The sequence below is a fragment of the Juglans microcarpa x Juglans regia genome, chromosome 8S (assembly GCF_004785595.1).
Source record: "Juglans microcarpa x Juglans regia isolate MS1-56 chromosome 8S, Jm3101_v1.0, whole genome shotgun sequence".
Taxonomy (NCBI): domain Eukaryota; kingdom Viridiplantae; phylum Streptophyta; class Magnoliopsida; order Fagales; family Juglandaceae; genus Juglans; species Juglans microcarpa x Juglans regia.
In genome coordinates, this window is record NC_054609.1 from 15,279,161 (window position 1) to 15,295,941 (window position 16,781).

Genomic DNA, 16,781 nt, shown 5'->3' on the forward strand with positions numbered 1-16,781 from the left:
TCCAAAAGGTGAATCGTGACGGCCTCAGGTGACGGCAGGGGGACCTAGGGGAGGTGAACTTTACGAAGTATAGTGTGGATTATGGAGACAAAGGGAACTGGGGAACTGTTGTGTGAAAGTGAGGGGAAAGAAGGGGGGTCATGCATTTTGGACACCTTCTCAACAAAACGATATCATTTAGTTTTCCCTACGTGTTAGATCTGCTTGAGCGAAACGATATCATTCCTCTTAAATGGAACGATGTCGTTTTGATGCATTGTTTTAAAAAAAAAAATATCAAAGTTTGAAGTTTGGACTCCGTCTGTGAACATTGACTTCGAATTCTGCAGAATCTAGTCAGAGACGGACAATCAAAAATCTTGCCCACCCCTACTAGGTGCTAATTGAGGTACGACGTCCTCCATAATTTGTGCCTCTTTCACGGTCAACCCCATCCATCCATCATTTGAATCCACCAAGTAGCCAAGGAGGAAAAAGCCCTGCTGTCCCGAAGGTATTGGTTGTCCTGGACGCACCGGTCGTTCCTCCTTCTGCAGCCAAGTTGACCACCTGGCCTGTCACGGTCGTAGTCCTTGCTGCACCAGCTGCATCGACGGGCCTGCACAGGTTGTCTCACCTGGCAAATATGATTCCTCCCATTTACGGGCAGTTTGGCTTCAAAGGTCAAGTCTTCGAGGGTGCTGCTGAGGATCACTCAGGGGTTCCAATCCAAGTATAGAGGGGTTGTCTTCTTTTGAGCCCTTTCGTGCCCAGCTGCCACCAGAAGGCCCTACTCCTGCCACCACCACCATTCAGATCACGGTGGCCTCGACCGAGGAGCTTGTTGGGAATGCCTCTGGAGGGGAAAAGGTAGGGCCAAAGTTGGCCATGGTTCCTGACCTTGCTGAGGAGAAGACAACAGCTGCTCTTTCTCTCATGCCAATCACCGATTCTTCAGTTGCTAAAGTTGAGGCAGTCGTGGAGGCGAGGAGCAAGGGAGATAGTTCGCGGAGCTCTAGTGAGAGAATAGGCCTCAAAGTCCCGGTAGAGAACTTCCTTCTACCACCGAGGGCCACCTTCTCTCCCCGCCCTCCATCAGCCCTGTCGCGGGGCTCATGGGTGTCATCGGAGATGTGGGGGCAACTAACCATCCCTCGAAGAGAGCCCTATGGAGGACATTCCTCTCTTCCCTTGATCATAGGAGAGAGGAGCTCAAGCAAAGTCTCTCAAATGAAAGACATTAAAAGCCAAGCTTGTCATGTTGAACGAGCAAGCCAGTTGTCTCGTAACGAAGTCCTTCGGCAGCCATGGGCAATTGGATAAAGACTGCTAGTCCCTTTCTACAACTTTGAAAGGACGGGAAGACTCGTTGGCGTTCGCCAAAGCCACCGCCGGCCAAACATTAGACAATTTAAAGGGAGTTGACAAGAGGCTGGATGCCCAAGCGTGTTCATTGAAGATCTGCGGAGCGACCTATCTCAAGTTTTGGAGGTTGTTCCTCGCTTAGCAGGGCATCTCAAGTTGGTTGTGTTCGACGATGAGGAGCAATTGGATAAAGACTGTTCCGGAGGTCGGGGCAAGTTGTCGGGTCAGGCCGGCACTGATCCCACTCTTCATCGTGGCGGAGGTCAGGAAAGTCGTTTGGTAGCCAAGGGGCTCGACCCGCTCTCCATCGCTGGAGGGACGAAGATGGCCTTATGGCGTATCAAGCTCTCTAACTCTCACTTGGACGTAAGTTATTGGGCAGTTTCGCTCTCACCTATTGACGCTCATGAGGAAGGTAAATGTCGAGCAGCTAAGGTTGTCCCGCTCTCCACTACGAGAAGGATAGAGTAGCCTTAGGCGTAACTCATTCCTTCGGTGCCTCACGGGCAGGTAAATAATTATCGTTGGAGATTTTCTTTGATGGAGATTATGTTGACGAAGATTACGTTGATGGAGTAAGGATTTGAGATAGGCGAGACACATTTTATCCCTGAAAAAGCAACATGGAAATATAAATTACAAGTCATTCATAAGGTTCTTTCATAGTGAAACTCCCACAGACGTTCTGCGTCCTATAGGCGTGGACCATGTGCACCCCGACGCCCCTCAGTTTCAATTCCTACTTGAAACACTCTCACGCTAGGACCTGTTCTCCTCGAGTTTCTCCCACCCCTGAGAGGTCGGTAACTTCATCTTCAAGTGATAGGTCGATGTTACCGCCCTTAGGCTGTTGAGGGTGGGTCTGCTGATTATGGCGTTGTATGACAAAGGAGCCTTCACCACCAGGGGTGAAGGCTCCTTTGTCATACAGTGTGATGGTTCCAACCGGTTAGACATGTCCCTGGAGAAACCTTTCAGTGGCATGGGGGGCTGGTTGGAGTCGGAAAGCATCTATCCCTTGAACAAGATGTCTGCTGAGCTGCCATTGTTAGGGCGTTGTTGTGCAGGTAGAGGACCTTTATCTTGTCGCCCTCTCCAAAGGAAATGGTTGTGGTTGGGTCGTTTCTTCTGTACTTGGTGGGGCGGCACTCTACCGAATACATTTCTTGGTATCTCGCTCGTCTAGCATGAGCCTTTCACTTGGATGAGGTTGCACCCCCACCAATGAACCCCCCTGCGATGGTTCTGATTTCCCCTAACGGTGGCACTTCTTAATGTGGTGCAAGGGCGATTGCACTGAGGTCCCTGCACAACCACCCTTTGCCTCAGGCTCCTTTCCTTCATTGGCCTTTTAACTCTCTTCGCACTTCTTTCTCGCGATCTCTACCTCCACTCCTGCTCTGGCCTCTAGATTGGAGGGTACAACGGCCTTGGCCGCCCAACTTGTTCGCTTCCCTCTTCCTCTTTCAAGGAAAAAGAAGTATTTAGTGTTATGAGGGGGGATTGGTGGGAGGTGCAATAGTAGTAGTCTTTCTGGATGGCGAGTGCCAGTCGTCTTTTTAGGGACTTCTCCTCTCCTGTTGTTGTGCGACGCTTTCTCAGTTTTCTCGCGAGCCTTCCATTTCCTCTTCGTCGCCTATTCTAGTTCTTTCCTCCTCGGCTCAGTCAAGGCTCGAATTGAATCCTCGACATTGATATAGTTGTCCGCTTTATCCATGAAATCTCGCAGCGTGGTTGGATTTCTCTTCACTCACATGAACTAGGATCGAGGCCACACTCCTCCCAGGAGCACCACCAAAGTTATCTTTTTGTCCCTATGGTCTGTAGTCATTTGTTCTTTGTTAAACCTGGACAGTGCCTTCAGGCTCTCGTCTTCCCCCTACTTGATGGTGTGAGGAGGTATGCCGCAGGGCGTCTCCTTCTTCGGCTCACCATAAACTGTGTAAGGAATAGGCAAGCCAGCTCTATAAAGCCATCTATGGGCCCGGATGCCAATGACTCAAACCATACTCTCGCCGGCCCCCTCCAGGTCGGCTGGAAAGGCTTACAAGCCACTTCTCCCGGGAAACCATGCAGAGTCATGTGGGCTCTAAAAGTTTCCAGGTGTTCAAGGGGATCTCTAGTCCCTTTGTACATGTCCATAAGGGCACTTGGAACTTTGGTGATAGGGGCACAGCTATTACCTCCTCATTATAAGGTAGGCCCGTATTGGTGAGCAATTGGTCTACTGATGATGATGTTTCCATCTTCCTTACCATCTCTTCATACTTTCCTTTGAGGTTACATAGCTTGTCCTGTATGTTTTTCCTTTCTTCCTCAGCGTCACATCGTTATCCTACGTTCCTAGATCCCACGTCCTTGTTGTTGCTCGGTTTCACTTCATTTTCTGGCTCGTTGGTGGCTACTTTGAGCGTCTCATTCTCCTTCTGGAGGGTCTCCACCTCGATACTTTGTTTTCCCAGCAGTTGTTCCATTGCAGCTAGCCTTGCTTCCATGTTTGTTGACGTCGCTTCTTATTGTCTCTGAGTTGTCTAAGAACGGGTTATCCCATGCATACAATGGACATGTGAAATCTATAGAGATCCTACAGACAGGCACTATTGTTAACGTCGTATTTTGCATGCCTTTGAGCCGGGTTCCAGCAACTCGGGTCTTTGGACTTTCACATGCACACTTAAACAAACACGAAGAATGGAAGGCCTTGGTGGTGGTCGAGGAGTTTTTGATATCAAAATCAATATATCTCCTTATTAGCTTATGCGTAAGTTTAGAGAGATTAGATAAACTTTTTCGTACCTGGGAATCGACTTTTATACGAGATTCTTGGATGGGGACTACCCATACATGACTTTGGGGAACCTTTGTCCTTTCCATTGTTTATTTGTCAGAATCCTTTAATGCAGTGTGACTTTTTGACTTACTCTATCCTGCGGGCATTTCCTGTTAAGCCTCTTCATGACTACTGTCAGGAGATCGAGGATTTTCCTGCCTACCTACCTATGCAGGTTTCAGAGGGCAGGTTGTTATCAGGATGGTATCAGGGCGGCGAGTCTCATTTGTCCCTACCGTCTACTTTCTTTGTGTGTAGATTACTTTGGGAATGAGTTTTTCTCTTGGGTCGTGTACACTATAAAGGCCCATTGACTCCTTTGGAGGAGGATCAAGTCTCAATTAGGCCTGGTCGCAGGCTCTTCATGGACTTGCTTTGAGGGTCGATAAGGGGAAAACCTCCTTACATCTGTTTGGAAATTAAAATTTAAAACCCATAAGAATTGAGAAAGAAATACTAAAATTAGCTTGTCATAATATAGCTATTGAAAGCTGTCATTGAAGAATATATGTCATCAGTTAAAAAAGTAATAGTAGGAAATTAATCATGTAATCTGCCATCAATCTATTTACCTTTTTCGTTTAAATGATGAATATAATTTCGAATAGAAAACAACAATATAAATACCTAGACCAACATTTCTTCATCCATTCATATTTGCATCATAATGAAAGTGAATGAAGGGCTAAATAAATAGTATTTTATACAAACAAAATGAGAAGTACAAAATGTCATCTATAGACCTAGAGAACTTCTGCCTGCATTGGATCATACCTGAAGGCCTCCACAATAAATTAAGGTTTGCAAATTAAAATTTAAAACTCGTAAGAATTGATAAATAAATACTAAAAGTATAATCACATCCAATCAAAAATAATATAATATTTAAAAATATAATATATAAATTGGAGGAAGAAATGTGGAGAAGTAAGAGAGGAGAAGAGAATGAGGAGGAGAGGAGGAAGCGAGGAGGAGAATGAGTGGAGGAGAGGAAGAAAGAAGGAAGAGTTTGGAGGGAGGAAGAGAGAAAGAAGAATGAAAGAGAGGAATAGTGGAGGGAGCAATAGAGAAGGAGAGGAGCAAATGAAGAGTGGATGAGAGAAGGAAGAGGAGTGGATGATGAGGACTAGGATGAGAATGAGCAAGGGAGGAGGAGAGGAGAATGAAGAAAACTAGTAATAAAAAAATATAGGAAATCTTCTGCTATTATATTACTTTTAACAGTAATTGACATTAAAAAAATATTCCTCACAACATACTTTGGAAAAATAATGTCTCAAAGAACACAAAATAATAAAACAATTTGAATACGTTGACCGGACTCTATTAATACATAAACATAGTAGATATTTTATGTCATCAATCTTTACAAAGTTCGTTCCTACATTACTAAAACTGCATCAACCGGCATGGAAGAGAATCATACAAAACAACAAATTTTGCAACTAATGGAAGACAATTATCTACAAGGAAATATGAAATCCTTGAGTTAATGACGGACAATGTTTGAACTTCCATATTATCAAGATAATATAATGTAAAATAAAATGGAAAGTTCATGAAAACATGTCAATAAGAGACATAAAACTTCTAACATAACATACATGCTACTCCTTAGGCAGAATTCCACAGTTAGATTAAAAAAATGTCTTTAGATAAAAAAATTATAGAATGTAATTAATCCTGTAATTTTCCATCAAGTTATTTTTAACTTTGCCGTCTAAATGAGGATTATAATTTCGAATAGAAAACGACAATTAATAAGTACCCAAATCAATCTTTTTTCATCATTTCATCTTTGTATCAAAATGAAAGGTATTCCAAAATGAATGGCTCTATAAATAGTATTTTATACAAACAAAATGATGAATACAAAATGCCACCTTCGAATAGAAGCTAAAGGCCTCCTAAACAAATCCAACATACAATATACAAATCTAGGAGGAAGAGATGTGGAGTAGGTGAAAGTGGGGGAGAGGCAGAGAGGAGAAAGAGTGGGAGACGAAGAGAGGAGGAGAGAATGAAATGAACAAAGGAGGAAGAGAGGATGAGAGAATGAAATGAAGAGTGGAGGAGGAGGAGAGGAGAGGAGAGGATGAAAAGTGGAGGGAGGAAAAAAGGTGGGGGAGAGGAGGAAGTCTAATCACAACCAACCAAAAATAACATAATATTTAAAAATAAAACATACAAATAGTATATCTAAGAGGAAGAATTGTGTAGTAATAACAGAGCAAAAGAGAAGAAGGAAGGAAGTGAGGAGGAGGGGGGAGAGGTAAAGTGGATGGAGGAAGATAGGTGGAAGAGAGAGGATGAAGAGTGGAAGAAAGGAGGAAGAATGGAGGAGAGGGGGAAGAGAGGAAGAATGGAGAGAGAAAGATAGGTGGTGGAGAGGAGGAAGAGGAAGAGAGGATGAAGAGTAGAGGGAGAAAGTCAGGAAGAAAGGAATAGTGGAGGAGAAAATGAATAGAAGAGTAGATGACGAGTAGGATTAGGAGTAGGATGATGAGGAATGGAGGAGGGAAAAAACTAGTAGTAAGAAAATATCATAAATCTTCTGCTATGATATTACTTTTAGCAGTAATTGACTGTTACAAAAAAGTTCCTCATAAGTTCCTCACAATGCAAAAATAAGGCCTCAAAAAACACAAAATAGCTCAATAAAAAAAAACTTAAATACGTTTACCTGACTATAAAATACAAAATATAGCAAGTATCTTCCGTAATTAATCTTTACAAAGTTCATTGCTATAATACTAAAACCGCATAAATCTGCTTGGAAAACTTACATTACTAGACAATCATAGAAAACCACAAATTTTGCAACTAATAGAAAGTATAATCTACAAAGAAATATAACAAATCTAAAGTTAGTGAATGAAAACGTTTGAACTTCCACATTATAAAGACAATAAAATGTCAAAAAAAAAAATGGGAAGTCCTTGAAAAAAATCCAATAAGAGAGACCACCTGTTGATTCTTTGGGCATAATATCATAGTCAGCTTGTTATAATATATTTATTGAAAGCTATCAGTGTAAACTATGTAACTACCCTTCATTATCGAAAAATATATGTAATCAGATAAAAAAATAATAGTACAAAATTAATCTTGTAATCTACCATCAAACTCTTTTTACCCTTGCCGTCTAAATGAGGATTATAAATCAACTTTTTTTCATCCCTTCATCTTTGCATCAAAATAAAAGGTATTCCTGAATGAAGGGCTAAGACATATAAATAGTATTTTATACAGACAAAATATACAAAATATCATCTATAAACCTAGAGAGGGTATTTCTCCTTTGGATCAAAGCTGAAGGTTAACCACTAAGTTTATCCAATCAAAGGGTCTGTCAGGCTGCGTTTAAATGTTAAACTAAATTGAATTGAATTGAGTTGAGATGATAAAATATTGTTAGAATATTATTTTTTAATATTATTATTATTTTAGAATTTGAAAAAGTTGAATTATTTATTATATTTTGTGTCGGGATTTGAAAAAGTTGTAATGATGAGTTGAGATGAGTTAAGATGAGTTTATGTTCCAAATGAAGCCTCAAAGATTGGAAATTAAAATTTAAAATGTAAGAATTGAGAAAGAAATACAAAAAGTCTAAAAACATTCAACCAAAAATAATATAATATTAAAAGTATAACATACAAATATTATATCTAGGAGAAAGAAATGTCGAGGTGTAAGAGAGGAGGAGAGGAAGAGTAGAGAGAGGAAGAGAGGTGGAAGAGAGGATGAGAATGAGGATGAGGAGTGGAGGAGAGCAAGGGAGGAGAAAGAGTGGAGGAGAGCAAGGGAGGACGAGGAGGAGGAGGAGAAGGATGAGGAAGGGAGGAGGAGGATGCGAGGGGGGAAAACTAGTAGGAAAAAAAATATCGAGAATCTTTTGCTATGATATTACTTTTAGCAATAATTGACTGTTAAAAAAAGTTCCTCATAATATGCATTGAAAAAATAATGTCTCAAAGAACACAAAATAGATCAATAAAAAAATATGAATATGTTTACTTGACTCTATAAAATACATAAACATAGCAAATATCTTCCTTCATCACAAAGTCCATTACTACATTGCTAAAATCGCATCAACCAGCATGGAAAACCAGCAGTATTAGACAATCCTATTGAGCTACAAATTTTGCAACTAATGAAAGAGTATGATCATTCTACAGGGAAATATAAAACCTAGAGTTAATGAATGATAACATTGAAACTTCCACATTATCATGACAATATAATAAATGAAAAGTTCATGAAAATATTCCAATAAGAGATATAAAGGTTCTAACATAACATATTTGTTGATTCCTTGGACAAAATATCGCAGTTTGCTTGCCATAATATAGTCATCTTCGAAGAATATGTCATCAAATAAAAAAGTAATAGTACAGAATTAATCATGTAATCTGCCATCAAACTATTTACCTTTGCCGTCTAAATGAGTATAATTTCAAATAGGAAATGAAAAGTATCAGTATCTAAATCAACATTTCTTCATCTCTTCATCTTTATAACAAAATGAAAGGTATTTCTGAATAAAGGACTAAGACCTATAAAGAGTATTTTATACAAAAAAAATAATGAGTACAAAATATCATCTATAGACCTAGAGAGCGCCTACCTCATTTGTATCAAAGCTGAAGACACTAAGTCTATCTCATCAAAGTTGTACATGCCTAAGGCCTCCTCAACAAATCTCAAGGTTTGGAAATTAAAATTTAAAACCCGTAAGGATTGAGAAAGAAATACTAAAAGTCTAATCACATTCAACCAAAAATAATATAATATTTAAAAATATAACATACAAATAATTTATCTAAGAGGAAAAAATGTGTAGTAGTAAGAGAGGAGGAGAAGAGGATGAGGATGAGGATGAGGATGAGGAAAAGGAAGATAGGAGGAGAAGAGGAGTAGAGGAAGAGTGGAGGTAGGAAGAGAGGTGAAGGAGATGAGGAAGAGTAAAGGAATATAGGAGGAAGAGTGGAAGAGAATGAGGGATGAGGAAGAGTGGAGAGAGGGAGAGAGGAGGAAAGAATGAGAGGAGGGGAGGAAGAGAGGTGGACGTGAGGAGGAAAAGTGGAGAGAGGGAGAGAGGATGAAAGGACGAGAGGAGGAAGAGTGGAAGAGAGGAGGGGGAGGAAGAGTGGAAGGGAAAGAGGAGGGGAGGAAGAGTGGAGAAAGTGTGAATGAGAGAAGGAAGAGATGAGAAGAGGAGGAAAAGATGAGAGGAGGAAGAGAGATAGAGTAGAGAAAGAGTGGAGAAGATGAGGAAAAGAAAAGAATGGGAGAATAGTGGAGGGAGGAAGAGAGGTGGAGGAGAAGAGGAATATTTGAGGAGTGGAAGAGTGGAAAAGATAAGGAAAAGAAGACTAGAAGAGAGGAGGAGGAGGAGGAGGTAAAAAACTTGTAACAAAAAAAAATATAGGAAATTTTCTGCTGTGATATTACTTTTAGCAGTAATTGACTGTTAAAGAAAAGTTTCTCATAATATGCATTGCAAAAATAATGCCTCAAAGAACACAAAATAGATCAATAAAAAAACATTAATACGTTTAACTCGCTTTATAAAATACATAAACATAGCAAGTATCTTCCATCATCAATCTTTACAAAGTTCGTTGCTAAAATGCTAAAAGCACATCAGCCGGCATGGAAAACCTGCATTATTAGACAATCCTAGAGAACTACAAATTTTACAAATAATAGAAAAGTATAACTAATCTATAAAGAAATATTACAAACCTAGAGTTAATGAAGAAAAATGTTTGAAGTTCTACATTATCAAGGCAATATAATGTAAAATAAAATAGAAAGTTCTTGAAAACAATCCAATAAGAGACATAATGCTTTTAAGATAATATACCTGCAGATTCTTTGGGCAGAATACCCCAATTAGCTTGTCATAATATATTTATCAAAAGTTGTTAGCGTAAAGTGTGCAACTACCCTTCATCACCGAAGAATATATGTTATCATATAATAAAATAATAGTACGGAATTAATCATGTAATCGACCATCAAACTATTTATCTTTGCCGCTAAATGAGTATTAGAATTTTGAATAGAAAATGATAAAATAAGTACCTAAATCAACCGTTCTTCATCCCTTCATCTTTGCATCAAAATGATGTGCAAAAGATGAGTCAGAAGTACTCACTGTTGAAAGATTCTGAAAAAGGGTTTGACAAAAATGATGAAAGGATTAGAACACTTGTAATCACTAGTTACCCAACAAATTATCTCTAACATGTTTCACATATGAATTTATCTCTAGAAAATGGAATTAGTTTTTAACAGTATTGCTATTTTGCATGACTACCTAACGTAGAAAAAAAAGTAGCAAATCATCTTTCAAAAATTAAGAGTCTCGTATGGTTTCAACCAGAGGAGGCAAACGGCAAATACACTTGCAATTGACACACTTGTGCATGCAGAATATTTGGAGTTAAAAGACCATAAGCCCACATCGTGTTCCAACTTAAGAGGAAAATTCCAAGGTGTCTTACGAGGAACCCTATATAAATTCTCAAGCATATAGAATTATCCTATCAGATGAGGTCATGCACAATTACTAAAACTAGGTGTTTATTTGAACAGTTGGTTTGATATGATGTACACTAATAAATGTAAGCGGACTTATCCAAAACCAGACCCAAAACTGTCAACCAATGATTATATTCATTCAAGTTTATATTCACATATCTCAAGCACGCCCAACTGTTCAATAACGTCAGCTACATTTGAAAAAGTTAACAGATTGATTTCTAGGACCTATATAAAATAAAAGTGTTACAGTGGCTGAAAAGAGCAGCAACTATCCAAATGGAAGTTAGATAGCATTAACAAAGAGCGTGAATCAAAACCTTTGCTTGAAGGAAACTATGTTCAGGAAGATTTGGCTTCAAAACATCTAATAGAAAAGCCGTTCCCTCACAAATCAGGTTCTTCTATTAAAACCACAAAGAATTGAAAGCAAAAATAAAAATCAATTTGCCCCTATGAAGCCAGTCAGTATTAAAAAAATTAAAGCAATAACAACGGAAAATCACATGTCCATATTATTACATTAATATACCAACTCAAAATTCAATAGAGACAACAAACATTAAGACAGAGATATGTTATGGTATTGTAATCAACTCGAAAACCTCCCTCCATTTGAGACAACATTAGCGCAAAGTTAACAGCTCCCTACATTCCAAAAGTAAGTATTAGCTCCATGGTTCCAGAAAGAAAAGGTCCGTGATGGGTAAATATTAAGTTGATTAAACATGGTTCAAAGATTTTGTTTTTGAAGGCAAAATATGGTTTCAAGATTTTCTCCTTATCCAAAAAAAAAATACTTTCATACAACACAGTTATTCAGAAAAAGGTAAATGGAAAACATATGAAAGGAGAAGTTTTGGCTCCAACAGGATGTCTTATTTGCTCAAGTTTCAACTCGTTTGTTTTTACAGAAAAGATGAGTTGAGATGAAAGTTTAAAATTGAATAAAATATTCTTAGAATATATTTTTTTAACATTATTTTTGTTTTGAGATTTGAAAAAGTTGAATGGTTTATTTTATTTTGTGTGAGAATTTGAGAAAGTTGTAATGATTAGATGAGATTAGATGAAATGAGTTGAAAAGAGTTATAAACGTGTAAGTACTAAAACAACAAAACATACAAACACGGAGAGATATTAGTCCAATACCCGAGGATTTGAACGAAGGATTGTCTGTAGAAGGAATAGTTAATCTGGACTGTACCCAGCCTAAAGGAATAAAGAAACAATGACATGATCAGACCATGAAATAAGTATACAAAAATAAATGATAAATAAAAATAATATAATAACAACAGTAATGCAATCAATCACAATAGCAACATTGATTAAAAGAAAAAGATATTTTCACCTGTTTTGAATATATCAAAATTTTATCAAATCCCCTCTGTTCAGCAAAAGCAACGACTATTGAAGTTGCTCTGGCTTTAATGTATATTTTCAATGCGAGATCATTATCCAGTCTACAATGGAACATAGTAGTATGAACACAACAAAAATAAATAAGTAATTTCAAATACGGCAGCATTGGGATAAAGTAAATGAGTAACTCAATAAATTCGTTTCAGAAGTGTCTTTCATATATTTGAATCTCAAATTGCACATCAAACCTTCATGAGATCCCGTTGTTCCTCTCTGCATTCCAGCTTATCCTCTGCCAACCAATTCTCCCAAAGATTCTTTTTATTTTGGTTCACAACAAGGCGTGATAATTCCAACGACTCAAAAGAATTGAGCTTTCCTTTTGTCAAAAGTGTCCCGAAATACTGCAACAGAAGTGGCATCTGCCCAGCTTGGACAGGAACACTCTACAACACAGCAAGATACCAACTTTATATGCCAAGGTTCTTACAAGAAATGTCCCATTCAGGAAGGAAACATGAACAAAAAAGTCTTGGCAAATACCAAGATTTCACCCGAGCTCAATTCAAATATTTGTCTGCTCGTTCACATATTTGCAAACAAGTAATATGCAAAATAGATGTTTGCTCCTACAGTATGTCTTGTTCAGTAACTACCAAAAAATGCATAACTAAACGCCCTCAAGAAAAAGGAGCAATCCTTTTTTTTTAAACAGTAACAATCTTATGTAGCAACATTCAATTCCAACAAAAGAAAGATCCAGATACACAATGAATGTCAAACTGGACAACAGAGATAGTGAGGAGAGATAAGGCCAATACAACCAGTGCTTACAGAGATCCTGAATGGCTAGAAATCAAATGGAGACAACTTGACGTGGATGAAGAACATTGAAGCTATGAAATATTAGCAGCCAACGAAATGTGTTTGATTGAAAAAATATTTTGAAAGGTAAGATGTGTTTGATTGGAGACTCAACATGTAAAACCTGGAATTTGGCAACTGTGTCCAGTGTTCGGAGGATTCCTTGGGGGGACTCGGCGGCAAGTTCTGCAGGTTCTTTGTACTTTGTTTGGGAAAATAGTTCTTGGAAACGTTGGACAACCTGAGACCCAAAACCGAGCATCCTTGGATTTTCAGTATTATAAGAAGGCACAGAGCAATAAATAATTCAAGCTCTAAGCATATATTCACATACAAGCAATTAAAGAATAAAAACATGTAATTAAAAAACATATTACCATTCAATATATGCATTACAAACATCATTTATACTATCATTGTGAGACCCCAGGTTCTAAAACGCAATGGCAATAATACACGTCCATATTCCCACATCCACAATGAATATGAGACAGGGATACACTATATTCCCAAGAATAGGGGTTCACTAACCTCAGGAACCACAGCCCAAAACATCATCTTTTTTATTCTTGGGATGTAATCATACTACACTTGTTAATCGTAACAAAAAGAGGGTCAACAGTAAACATCATTAATAAATCACATCTATCCTGTTCTTATTAAAGGCTAGGCAGCACTGGTATGCTTAGGAAATCTACAAAGGTACTTAAAACTGTTCAATACTTTGCAGTGAAGGAGACTTTTTGGAAGAAACATGTATAAAGAGAGTGCCTTGATCATTAAACTAATCTTTCAAGCATTATCAAATCACAAACTGCAACATGGTTACATAACTGCGTTAAATAACTACTGATTGATTTTAATTTTTATCTGCTGAAAATTTTCAAACTAGTAGAATGGGTACTATAAGGTGGAAAAAGAATCAACTTACAAGCTGCTCGGCTCCAGGAAGATTCCCTCTTTTGGCAAGAGTGACAGCAAGCTCCAAATTGTTCAACTATAAATGTAAATAGACCTCATTTGTAAACAAAATAATTATTCTTCCATAATAAAAACAACAAAAATGCATGCTTGTGAATATACCTGGCCACGACAAATGGTACAATTGTTAGATCATTTATTGTAGCCAATAACACCTGTCCATGCCTATTGATTGCATAAAAAACCTCCCACTAGTGAAGCTGCTGTCAAAAATATTGGATCTGGACAGATTCTATTTCTATAAACTGAAGTAGCGATCTCCAAGTCATAAAAAAATAATAGCCCAAGTTGGTGATCACGTAGATCAAACTGTATTTGTGGGATATCTGTGAATTAAAAAGTTCATGACTATCAATTTTGCAGCAGTTTACTAAAACAAGTACCAAAAAGTAGCGACTTTGATACCTGCATTGCAACTGAAAAGTCTTCGGCAAAATCTGGGGGGAACAAAAGATCTGCTTGTTTCTTTCTAAAAGAAGGCTTCCCTACCATCAAAAAATGCAAATTCATGTAGTTATTAAGGATGCAAGAAAAAAAAAATTGGTTGGTAGGATGCAAGAAAGTTGCTAAAGTAGAAAATTTGAATACATATTAATGATAACCATAACTTCTGTAAACAAATACTCTGCCTCCAGGGTTCCCTACAGATTCTGTAAATTAATAAAGTCTATGCGATACCCCATATGATATGGATAAGGGTGGGTGGTGTATGGGATCCCACATTGCTTGGGAAGGAGAAGTTCTTGCTCTTATAAGGTTCCAATGGGGCTCCAATTGCATCATTGACTAGTCCTTTTAAATTATAGGCCATGTGATTTGGGCCTTCCATTGGGGCGTTACAAATGGTATCAGAACCTATCCCAACTAGAAATATGGGACTTGAGCCGTGCCACCTACAATGGACAGACCCGACAAGAATGTCGAAAATTTAAGGGGGGTAGATTGTGATACCCCATATAATATGGATAAGAGTAGGTAGTGTATAGGATCCCATATTGTTTGGGAATGAGAAGTTCTTGCTCTTTATAAGATTCCAATGGAGCTCCAATTGCATCATTGACTAGTGCTTTTGGAGTATAAGCCATGTGATTTGGGCTTTCATTGGGGCGTTATAGTCTACCTCCAGGAATCCCACTTGATACCAGAAATATTTATGAATCTCAAGCTTACTTCCTATCGCCATAAATTTGAATACGCATCTGTTTTTTTTTTTTTTTTTAGACTACTTACTTCAAGTCCAACTTATACAAAACTTCTAAACAATAGCTTTGAAAGTACAACCCTGTGAAACCAGTATTCATTTATATTTTCCATAATTTTTCTCATCCACACTAAGATTTCAGTAATTCGCAACACAGCCGCACCTGCACTGACCTTTTTTATTTTTTTGTAAGTTGTCTAGGCAATTTTCTTTTCTTTTTTAACAATTGATCTTTAGTTTAGGGCCTAGGTGACGTGTGGAGACCCAGTCCATCAGATTTTATGCAATTTATACTGAGTTTTACAAAGAAGATACCTATTTCCAACTTGCATGACAGAAAACCAAATCCATAACTGACTTTACATACGTACATATATAAAGAACAAAAATTTCTCTGGAAAAGGGAAATCTATAGGTATGTATACGGAATTTGGAATTTGGAATGTGGTAGTTAAAACCTATTCCAACCCATGTATACATTCGGTGATATCAATGTTCCTTTCTAAACATAGCTCTTCACCACACCATGGAAATAGCACACGAAGAACATATCACAAGTCATTCTACGGAAACCACAACATTGAATAGACAGAGAAAATGAAGGCATTACTAGACAATTCTACCTATGTCACTAAAAACAAAAGGAAGAGAAAAGAACCAAAAGGTAATTAGAACGAAATAGCAAGTTCACCTGGCTGGGCACCATAGTCCAAGATAGCTTATAAGGTGTTATAAGAACGACAGGTAAAAGAGAGGGAGATTAAATTCATCAAGAATTTAGATAACAAGCATAAGTAAAGTAACACCCCGATTCCAGAGCCCTCCATGGCATGGTAAAAGGCTACTAGCAACTAGAGGATACAGGACATGCCTTCGATGATCACCCTAAGCATCAATAAATCTCATCCACCAAGAATAATGTAGCGAAAAAAGTGCCAAGAGGCCGACCTTAAGGTCTCCTTCACAGCCATTACATTTGCCGTCTTTCTTGGGCCCAAAGCTAAAAGACTAAATATATAACAAATAAATAAAAGAATGAACTCAAAAATCAATGATAAAAATAAACGAAATTACAGAAGATTTAGTATTCAAAAGATTTTACATGAGGGAGTTAGAACCTTTTGTCTTCTCAATCGAGCAACGATCGAAAAGAGAGCAGGGCCACGTTTGGGATCAGGTCCAATTGTGAATCTCTTAGCCAAATCAATGAAAATTCCTTCGGCGAAGAATACGAATCGGACCAGCAACAGATTTACTACAATGCTTACAGTTCGGATCATCGGACGCGTCTTGATCGCCGTGAAAACCACCCTTCTCTCCATTGAAGCATGAGCCACAATAAACCACCACTCTCTCGAATGGCTACCCATTTGTGTGAGGAATCCTGGCATAGTAAATATACAGGCGTGTGTGTATGTGTATCGCATGCGTGAACGTGGGAGGGGAAAGGAGGGACGTCTGTATCTTCTCGTTTTCTTTCATCGCTGGAAGATTAGAATGGCTATTTTTGGATTTTGTTTGAAATTCAAATTAAAAACCACGGTAAATAGCTTTATTACCGTTCCTAACTGTCTTTATTAGAGCTATTACCTAGAGGCAAATGTAAAATTTGAATAATATTTTGAATAATATCCCCATTGT

At 38.1% G+C, this 16,781-nt stretch overlaps 1 protein-coding gene across 17 annotated transcripts; it reads right to left on the bottom strand.

The window, feature by feature from the left end:
• Window positions 1-9,495: 9,495 nt before the first annotated feature.
• On the bottom strand, window positions 9,496-16,643 carry LOC121243909 (clathrin heavy chain 2-like). Of its 17 annotated transcripts, XR_005936330.1 has the most exons (9): window positions 14,042-14,215; window positions 13,890-13,955; window positions 12,929-13,199; window positions 12,343-12,540; window positions 12,084-12,195; window positions 11,882-11,941; window positions 10,271-10,355; window positions 10,050-10,133; window positions 9,498-9,844 (listed from the first exon to the last, which is right to left on the bottom strand). XR_005936330.1 is itself a non-coding variant. In XM_041141971.1 (6 exons), the coding sequence occupies exons 1-4, from the start codon at window positions 13,514-13,516 to the stop codon at window positions 12,187-12,189; spliced, it is 351 nt and encodes a 116-aa protein (XP_040997905.1). In that variant the 5' UTR covers window positions 13,517-13,585; the 3' UTR covers window positions 11,192-11,377; window positions 11,882-11,941; window positions 12,084-12,186. The 17 variants fall into 17 exon arrangements, 4 of the variants coding, with proteins under 4 accessions (XP_040997905.1, XP_040997903.1, XP_040997902.1 ...); XR_005936328.1 differs by having other exon boundaries at window positions 9,496-10,133; XR_005936337.1 differs by lacking the exons at window positions 9,498-9,844; window positions 10,050-10,133; window positions 10,271-10,355; window positions 13,890-13,955; window positions 14,042-14,215 and adding exons at window positions 11,193-11,377; window positions 14,345-14,424; window positions 15,832-16,123; window positions 16,259-16,643.
• Window positions 16,644-16,781: the final 138 nt, after the last annotated feature.

Coding starts and splice junctions, on each gene's coding strand:
- LOC121243909 (XM_041141968.1), bottom strand. CDS start 16,567: ATGCGATACACATACACACACGCCTGTATATTTACTATGCCAGGATTC. Junction 14,425..16,258: donor CTCGATTGAGAAGACAAAAG/GTTCTAACTCCC, acceptor TTTTGATGGTAG/GGAAGCCTTCTTTTAGAAAG. Junction 13,200..14,344: donor ACTTTTCAGTTGCAATGCAG/GTATCAAAGTCG, acceptor TTTGGGTCTCAG/GTTGTCCAACGTTTCCAAGA.